Source organism: Amblyomma americanum, chromosome 2 (assembly GCF_052857255.1).
Source record: "Amblyomma americanum isolate KBUSLIRL-KWMA chromosome 2, ASM5285725v1, whole genome shotgun sequence".
In the NCBI taxonomy this organism is placed as follows: Eukaryota; Metazoa; Arthropoda; class Arachnida; order Ixodida; family Ixodidae; genus Amblyomma; species Amblyomma americanum.
This window is the reverse complement of record NC_135498.1, coordinates 107156960-107166720: the sequence shown is the minus strand read 5'-3', so window position 1 is coordinate 107166720 and position 9761 is coordinate 107156960. Positions and strand designations below refer to the sequence as shown.

At 47.7% G+C, this 9761-nt stretch overlaps 1 protein-coding gene across 1 annotated transcript; it reads left to right on the top strand.

Annotated features, from left to right (window-relative positions):
• The first annotated feature begins 255 nt into the window (after nt 1-255).
• LOC144118937 (sodium- and chloride-dependent glycine transporter 2-like) lies at nt 256-4691 on the top strand. The gene is made up of 3 exons (XM_077651701.1): nt 256-512; nt 1902-2158; nt 4407-4691. Exons 1-3 carry the CDS (start codon nt 266-268, stop codon nt 4503-4505), a joined length of 603 nt encoding a protein of 200 aa, XP_077507827.1. The 5' UTR covers nt 256-265; the 3' UTR covers nt 4506-4691.
• The last annotated feature ends 5070 nt before the right edge of the window (nt 4692-9761 follow it).

Here is a 9761-nt window from a genome sequence, read left to right as displayed (position 1 = left end):
GGGCAACAGGCTAGAAAAGGCCCTTGACTCGTCTTCTATTCAGCTTTCATCGTTTTCATGCGCTACTATGTATATACACCTATTTCCTCTCGCGACGAATGGTCAGTTCGCGGGGAGATCAACTGTGCTGGGGATCTCTTTCTGATCAGCATACAAGAGACTAATGGTGCGTCATTTGAGCGACTGGTTGTCGTAGACATTGCAGTTGGTGCCATTTTCAGTTATTCCTTACTTGAGTACACACAGAAGCAATGAGCAGGTGCACATGCCACGCCTTCAGGCTACCCTAATAGAATCGGCGCTGGCTCACTGGACTGACACGTTTCCCGAGCTGGGCGGCCAGCGACCGCCGATGGCTATGGCCCACTGCGCGGCGGGCTTCGTCGCTGGTCTGCCGCTGGTGTCGCGACAGGCGGGGCTGCAGCTACTGCACCTGCTCGACGCCCTGGTTATCGGACCACTGCTGGCGTTCTCGGCGCTCTGCGAGCTGCTTGCCATCACTTGCCTCTACGGTGCGCTTTTCCTTCATTTCTTGCTGAAGCTCCGTCATTATCATCATCAGCCTGACTACACGCACTGCAGAGCAAATGCCTCTCCCATGTCTCTCCAATCAACCCCGTCCTTTGCCAACTGCATCCACCCTTTGCCTGCAAACTTCCTAATTTCATCCACCCACCTAACCTTCTGCCGCCCCCTGCTACGCTTGCGTTCTCTAGGAATTCACTGCGTTACCCTTAAGAACCAGCGGTTATCTTGCATTCGCATTACATGCCCTGCCCAAGCCCATTTCATCCTCTTGATTTCGACTAGGATGTCGTTAACCCGCGTTTGTTCCCTCACCCACTCTGCTCACTTTCGGTCTCTTCAAGCGGCCCGTTTATCCTCAATGCACTTTGCTCTCGTCATGTGCTTTAGTTACCAGTTGGGCATTGAATATCTAGAGCGCTTTATTTAGAGCCTTCTCTGTGTGCTTGGGTCGCATTCAACGCGACCGCCAGTTTTTGGTTCACCATTATGCTCACAACTCCTCGAAAAGAACAATAAGCATGGTATTATTGTCCTTTTCAATCGTGGTTCCTTTTGTTCAAAATCTTTTTCGCATAACCACATTACAGCTCAAGAACATAACCGCTGCACTGAATATGTGATACTAGTTAATTGCACTGCAGCAACTCAGAACGAAGAGCAGACAGAAACTTGCCGCTTCAATAAAACTTCCTGTTTGGCGGGTTGGTAGTTCATCCTAATGTCGAGTTTATAGCCAAAACAAAGACAAGGTCAAAAGAGACGACACCCAACTTGTGTGTGTGTATCGTCTCTCTTGTCCTTGTCTTTTTTGCGCTACAAACCTCTCTACATCAGGATGCACTTTCCACTTACTGCTCCGAGTTATACTAAGGACTGCTGCTGACAAAAGCTTGAAGCAATTTTGGCGTATACGAATTACTCCGGGCCATAAACGTTCAGAGTTTGTACGCCTGTGTTCCAAAAGAACGCTCGCATCTAGAGTTGAAAATATTGCGCTTGAAAAAAGAGGTGCGCGTGAACCTCCACAACAAGCAGACTGCCTCTTACACCCTTTCCCAAAAATATGCATCCATCGTGTCTGCTTCTGAGCCATGCTGCCTGCCTAGTTTCTCATTATTGGCGTTTCAAATAACTAGACAATGAGAGGCGCCCGACTTCGCGTCCTCTCCCCTCCGAAAGTTTTGCAAGAGGTACCCCCTACACAGCTTAGAAGCAAAACTTTTGGGCTATAATTAGTGACAAAACCTGCACATCCTTTATGACAGAGGAATCGGCTGCTATCTTCTAGTGTTTCGTATGCTTCGTAACCCAACTGAGAATACGAGTTAATCCCTCCAATACAGATGGAAGTGTGTGTGTGTGTGCGAGTGCAGGTCTGGAGCACTTCCGGCTAGACGTACTTCTGATGCACGGCGAAGCATGGGCTCCGGTTCTAGAGGCGGCGTGGAAGTGGTTCCTGCCAACACTGCTGTCAGTAACCCTGGCCGGTGGATTGCTCACTGGAGGCTGCGGTGGCGCAGAGGCACCTCAGGACCTCCCTGGAGCTTGCATGGCCGCCTGGCTGCTGATCGCAGTGGGCGTTGCACAGGTACCACTGTGGGCCATCAAAGCCGCCATGTCTAGGCACGACGTAAGTGGCAATGCTTCGCCCGAACAGAAAGACAACTTCGCTTTCAGCAAGCTAAGTCATCGTCATCAGCTTGACTACGCCCATTTCAAGACAAAGACCTCTCCTATATATCTCCAATTAACCATGTTCTGTGGCAGCCGCGGCTATATTATCCCGGCAAACTTCAACCTAACTTTCTTCCGCTCCCTGCTACGCTTGCCGTCTCTTGGAATCCAATCCATTACCCTTAACGACCATCGGCGATTTTTCATTCGCATAACAAGGCCTGCCGAAGTCCATTTCTTCCTCTTGATTTCGACTAGGATGTCATGAACCCACGTTTGTTCCCTCACCCACTGTGCCCTCTTCCGGTCTCTTAACGTCACACCCGTCATTTCTTTGCCATAGCTCGCAGCAATATCCTCAATTTAAGTTGAAGCCTTTTCGTTAGCCTCCATGTTTCTAAGCCGCCAAATACACGCGGCTGAAGCCCTCCATTTACCTGTGTTAGCCATGCCATATTTTTTTTCGTGTTAGCTTAGAGAACAATAGAGCGGATTAGTTAATAAACAAGAAAAAACTTCTACAGGGCACAGCGAAAGGTCAGCACACATTCGGCGCCTGTCTGGTCAACAGCTGTCGTCATTTCGTGCTACGCTACGTGTCCTCAAAACATTCCTATTCACAAACGTTTTTGTGTCGTCCTACGTAGCTGTGAAGTTTTATTTTCTCATACGAAATCGAAGACGCCAGCTGTGCTGTTTTTTTTTCTGCCGCTGAACATCGTGTGGCATTCACTGATAGCGCGTTGTAGTCAGCGCTTTATCTCGTGATTCTATGATGATCAGCGTATATCTTCTTGACACCAAGTGCTCGAACTTCAAGAACTGCGATAAAGGTCTTCGATTTCCTGAAATCTTGGGTTGTAAAAGTCTCGTCTTGTATTTCAACTTTTTCTGCTTTTTTGATATACAAATGAAAGTACAAAGCGTACTACCTTTTTTATTTATATTGCCCTTTCGAAGTAGATTTTGTTCAGTTTTGTGTAACAGTATTCGACAACGTGAACCAATGACCGGATAAACGTCTGCGTGAGAATGCTGCCTGGGTCTCATTTAGAGTGGATAACACTGCGGTAATACGACTTGTGAGGCCACATTAGCGACACTCAGCAACAGAAGTAAAACATGATAAAATGTTATCATGTATTAGAAAGCATTCTGAGGCTGATCGCAAATATGGAACTACAAGTTTCCTCCAATTCATGCCCTTCGGCTCGTTTATCGCCGATTACGCTGATTCAGGCGGTGCGCCAGTCTGCACTCCCTTCAGGTGAAATCTCGTCACCGCTTCATGGTGACCCACGTGCTCGGCGCCATTGATGTTTCTTGCTATATGTTGTTTCCGTCCTCAGCAATATGAGCGCTTGAAAGGAGCGGACTTGGTGCTGGGATCACCGTCACTCACTTATTCTGCGCCTACGAATTTGACAAATGTGGTCATGAAACTACTCAGTATTTACGGCGCTCAAGCGGACGAATCGCCGCTGCCGATCCGCCATGCAACGACTGTGGCAACGAAGGCATTGTCCTGATAAGATCAGCAAGGAGTGTGGTTTTATCCACTATATTTATTTTAGATTGTTTTCATTTTGATTCCCTCGATTCGCAAGTTGAGTTGAGTTGAGGTGTTGAATGCTACAGGTGGGGTTAGCCTTGCTTTATTTGCCGGCAATTGTTCCACCGCAGCGTCCCTTCTATATTAACAATGCCGCATCTACCCCGCTAAGCGCACAGTCTCTTATAATAGCACACATTCTCTCCCGCAGTCACTATCTATGCACACAATCAATCCACACAGTCCACATCACAGTCCACTCCAGAAGTCACCATCTATGCACATATTCAGTCACAGTAGAACATGGGTCATTGTAGTGCCACAAGTACAAGTCGCATAAAGGCAGTTTCCTGCAACATATTCATTGGACTTGAAATTCATGGGTTTCGTTTGTATTTCTGTACGCACAACTGCGATCGTTTCACTCCGTTTCGATAAAGGGCTAATCTCCCCTGTGGAGTGACCGCATGGCATGTTGATTTGTCCTAAAATTGTGTTTCTGACGCGGTATTTTCTCAATTCTCCTTTCTTGCTTAAAAAAAAACGTGGTAACAGCTGCTTTGGCCTTTCACTCTGTTCATACCTTATTTTTAGTGCTGCAGCGCAAGAACAACAACCATGCGAGTAAAGCTCCTGCATCGTTCTTACGCAGAGTGCAGAGGGCCGGTGCCTTGTGCCGTCGTCCATTATGGAGATGCACCACCTCTCGACGTCCGACGCCAGCCCGAGGGCAACGCATTCGCACCCTTGAGCTACGACGTCTACGCTCATGGCAACCTTCTGGGTTCCCTGGGAACGCTTGATTTTTATTTTAAACCTGGTCTCTAGCCCAAACTTGCCGTATTAGCTACGACGACCATAATTAGCAATATCTGCGATTTTGGTTTTAGTAATTAGTAGTTAATCTTTTACACAACCTTCTACTTATTTCGTCCCGTCGTCTTAATTCCGGGGAGAAAATAAACTTCCCAGCGAGTTGCCCGCTTGCACTGCTTACCCTTGTCTTGTGAATATTGTAGTCAAGGCATAACGACGCTCGTAAGAAGTAAGAGTGCTCGGTGGTGTTACAGAATTTGCCTTTGCCCTTCTGTGCGGTTTACTTGCTTTAGTGTTTTCGCTTTCAACGGCCTTTATAGCAAAAGGTGAAGCTCCAGCACTTAAGCCATGTTTCAGTGCATTTGGCATACGTGGGTAATAAGGCAATTCAGCCGCCTAAATTGCGTCACTGTATCTTACTGTGGTTGCTGTGGCTGTGCAACAAACGTTCTGTTCAGTTTGATTACATCGCAGGTTAACAGCCACGCCTTCTGCATGTACAGCTTTCCGAAATTTTAACAGTATCGCACGACTGTCGCCCGTGCGGCATGTCAACGCATTATAATGGCTATTGTCGTGTTAATGTAAGTTCGCACGAGCACACAAATTACGAGTGTCGTCTCCTATGCGAGGACACATGCCATACTAAACGCAATCGGGAAGAAAACGGCCCGAGCAATTTCATGTGCATGACTAAGATGTGTCACTGTAATGCGCGTTCCCTTTTTCTCTCGTATTACGGGACGCCATGCATCAGGAACTGAGTTCAGGAAAAAAAGCGGGAGTGCAAATTAATCAGCAGGAGCAGATTATTGCCTGCAGTGTGAACACTGGTTTGCTGTCTCCCGCTGCGAAGTGGAAACACCGCCACGGGGACGTGAACCAGCTCTATAATCAGGGGTACAGTACTAAGGAGATGTCTAGGAGGCGTCTGTCTTCATCTTCGCTCTGGTGTTCTTTACCCGAAGAGATAGTTGCAGGACGTGCGTCCTGGTGAAGAGAACAGGGTGTATTGCAGACTACGCTCACACTGGAGGAGCTGGTGCGCTTGCGGCAACTCTCGCCGATTTCCCCACTTATCTTCGTTATAAGGTTCTGATATGTGGTACGGTCTTACTGCTGCATTGATTTCTTGGGCCCTAGTCCCTGTGCGTCGTGACCCAGCAGTTGGCCACCCATAGATTTTCTTGCGTGCGGCGTCACCCTCCAGTCAGCCTCCGACGATGGCAATTTATTGGAACCAACAGCACCTGAAAATAGCAACCTAGCATGTGGGTTTTTCGACGGCTCTTAAAAAAAAAAAGGCCACCACCGTCTGGAAGGCGTTGAAGTAACGAGCGTTAGCTGTTTGGCTTACTAGATGAAGAAAGTGAAGAACGCGCCGCTCGTGTCGAGAAACGTAATGTAATACCCTTTGAAACGGGGTGGATTGCCACCATGCTCGGCTACTCGTGCACGCAGGCCACCTAGAGGAACGATCACCGCCTAGCACCATCTATCAGAGAAATTACGATGCACGTCTACCCATTGTCGAGTTGCACCCGCTCAAGATACGTCCCAAACGGCATTTGCTTCGTTTGGGGGGTCAAGGTGGGCCTAGAATTAGGCTTGCGGTGCGATATGGTAACGCTTCAATTATTAATTGCATGTATACAATGTTTACCTATTATGTAATTGTGGTTTCAATTCTATACCACAACCCATAGGGTCTTGTTTGCCTACCAAATTCGGTACACAACTCTCTCCCGATGGGTGCCCGTTGTTGTCAGAGTATATATAGCGGAACGAATGCGCCTTTTCTTTCTATCTTGGCTCTCCTATCCTTCAACTCTCCTACTTTCAGCACGCGGCAGCAAGCGTGGCTCGGCTTGAGCTAGTAGGCAGGACCGTGCACTTTTCTTTATTCGTATGAGCAAGAGCTGCAGCGAATGTATACATGTATAGCGGTCCTTTAACGGGACAGTTTTCCTACCCGTTTTATGATATCTTTTGGGAAGGGGGAAGGGATGAGAGGGTGCAGCCAATTTTAATGTCCGCATTTTCAATTCGAGAAACCGAAACTAGCTGCCATTTCGTCCCCTCACGTCATACTCGCATAGTTCCACCTCTATCCACCATATTGGACCGTGACGTCATCATTGGCACGTGGCGGGTGGTTGTTTCTACAATGCTATTGTAGATGTCGCTACAAGTCTCATTGCGAGATGCGCTGTTTTCTGGTTGCAGCCACAGATGGCGCTTTGATCTCATGGTGGTAGGAGACCTCACGAAATCTCGAAACGTGATGAGTAGTCGGTGCCACAGCTGGCGCTGTGATCAAGGGTCGTAGCAGGTCTCACGAAATCTCGAAACGTGATGAGTAAGAGCTAACGTTCCTAAAAATCTCACCTATCCCACGGCTTCATAGCGCCAATCGGTATTCGTGTAACGCAGCACGAATAAACGATGTGACCTGCCGGTAACATGGGACGCAGAGACTGCGTTAAAAAGTCTGGACGACTGTACAGCCATTGTCCTAAGTATTCTGAGCCATGCTGTGCAGCGTGTTAGCCACTCCCATTGTTCCACATCTCCTTAAGGTGATATGAATTCCCGTTCTGAACCCTCTGGTACTTGTCGTCCAGAGACGTAAAAGCCTTACTGCACGGCAGGAAACGAATTATTCGGCTTACTACCTCTGACAAAGATGAGCATTACACTATAATATGTCTAGTAATTTAATCAGCTAACGGATAGTCCGTTTGTGCTAAATGATTTCCACTCCAGCACTGCCCTTTCACTTCGTACTCTATACTACCATCGATCAGTCATAGCGCCTTTTCTGGAAGTCTTGGTCTGATCTATGGGGGACTTAGCTTCGCGAAGCTGCCTTTGCGTAATTAGGAACGAAGTAGTGGAGGTGTCCACATCATGTTCGACCACCTGAGATTCATTAACGTGCATTGAAATCGCACAGTAAACCACAGTTTTTGCTTCTTCCCTTTACCAAATAGTAGCCTACGCCGCCGGGATTTGGTCCCGAGCCTTGGACTCAACAGCCGAACGCCAAAGACACCACGCCCCCTCGACAGGTTTTTGGACGTCTGATCACACAATGATTGCTCAGTAACGTAGAGTGAACGCCGCTAAAAATCCTAGATGATAAGAACGTATCTAACGGTTACGCCAGAGGCTGGACAGGGTTCAAAATATTCACAAAATGAGGGCAAATGCTCGAGGATAGTTAAAGACGAGGAGCTGAAGTTTATAATATAGGAGGAAAATCTAAAATGATGATATTTGTGAAGTGGTACATTTGGGAACGTGGTAACCGTTGCTTATAGAAAAGGGCACTGAACGGTTGTGCCGATCCTTGTCTACAACTCGCGCGCGACACGTCTAGACGGACTTCTGAGCGTGCTGCCACCGCTTCGCCGGAATGAAGAGCTTGGAGTCCGGACTTTTTCTGGATGTGAAACAGACAGGCTCGTTTGCAACACCAGTAGTCCTCATGCACGTACTAAGCCCCTTTCAAGCCGGCACATTAAAGGGTGAGAGAGCAACTGCTAGAGTTGCAAGAACCTCATCGGATACCATTTTTATTTCAGTAATCCCTTGCTGCTTTCTTAAGATTGATGTTTCATTAAAACTTCTTTCTGAAGGACATCTTGAGAACACAGCGCTTGCAGACAAAGGACCAGAACAAGAAGGACACACACCTGCGCAGGTGTGTGTCCTTGTTCTGGTCCTTTGTCTGCAAGCGCTGTGTTCTCAAGATGTACCCCAACCAACTCGCCCAGCAACAAACCTTTCTGAAGGAGTTGGTACATCCTGATTCTAGAAAAAATAACAGCGTTAACAAATGCAACCGAACAAGGAGAGACGAAAGACTAGACAAGCGCTCACTGTCAACTGAGCTTTATTGACGGAAAGGGAGCACCTTATAAAGGCAAGAGAAAGATGGAAAAATGATTGGAGGGACACAGTCGGGGATAACGGGATCGAAGAACGCACGCGCGAGCAAGCAACACAAGGAAATGAAAACATACCAAAAAAAAGCAAGTTGTTGGCCTCTTCTGAACAGTCCACCTCTGCGCCAAAAAGCGATAATGACAGGGTGCTAAAGAACCTACTGCCATATTTCTTTATATGGTATGTTCCGAAGCTTACGCGCGCCGTCTTCTCGGCACTCCTGCTGAGGATCTTGGTCTCTCTAAACCTAGCTGCGGATCCTTTGCACTTAACTTGCGCAACCAAATGCGCGTACTTGTCCTTTAAATCGCTTAAATTTCGGGCATATTCCCTCATACATTCATTGAAGAGATACCGGGCATGTAGACAAGTTTCGCTAAACGTGACCACTCATCCATTCTTGAAGGTCATATGTACGAGAATAATGTACAGCCGCGGTCAAAAATACACGGCCCACGGCTCCGGCGCAAGGAGCGGCTGCGGGGCCGCACAACGGCGCTGCTACCTGCGTCGGGCGCTCAGTGTGAGGGTGTAGAGAGTGACGACAAAGCTTCGCCCTCACTGTTCCCTGAGCCCGCCACACGGCTGATGAATGTTAAGTGCAGCGTTCAACTGTTTCGCGGCTGACGGTCGGTACGAAAGAGGGCTCTGCAATGCGTGCTACGTAAGAAAAAGTAAGCGCCTCCATCACTATAGGATAGGGCGCATTTCATTTGAAACGAATACTGCTAGGTGTAGCACTCGAAAACGGCTGGCTCTGCTCGTAGTTTTATGCACAGCGCTTCAAAGGTATTCCGAGCACCATTTACGAGCCCCATTGAAGCGGAGAGGTAGTGTGTCACGATTGTGCGATTATGTCACTAGTGCGTTTATCGAAAAAAGTTAGCATAGCTCCAAATATAATGCAGAGGGAGTTCGCTAAGTCAGAGTCTAAGGCGGGACCTCCTATAAATATAATAAACATCAAAAAACTGTTTAAGAAACACCAATAATCTACTTTAAACGTGCCGTCTATGCTACTCTTCGGGTACGTGCCGTAGGAAAACATCCAAAATCAGCCTGGTATAAGAAAAAATGGCGGAAGACAATCTCTCTACCACCTCGTGGACACTTGACTTTATGGTGCTGTCTGTATACTTCTACTAGCGACGATTTTGTGGTTGCGCTGACGCCACCAAAGCTCGTCTCTTAAGTTCCAGAAGTCTTGTGGCTCCCGCACTATAGGAAAGGTAATTGCAAG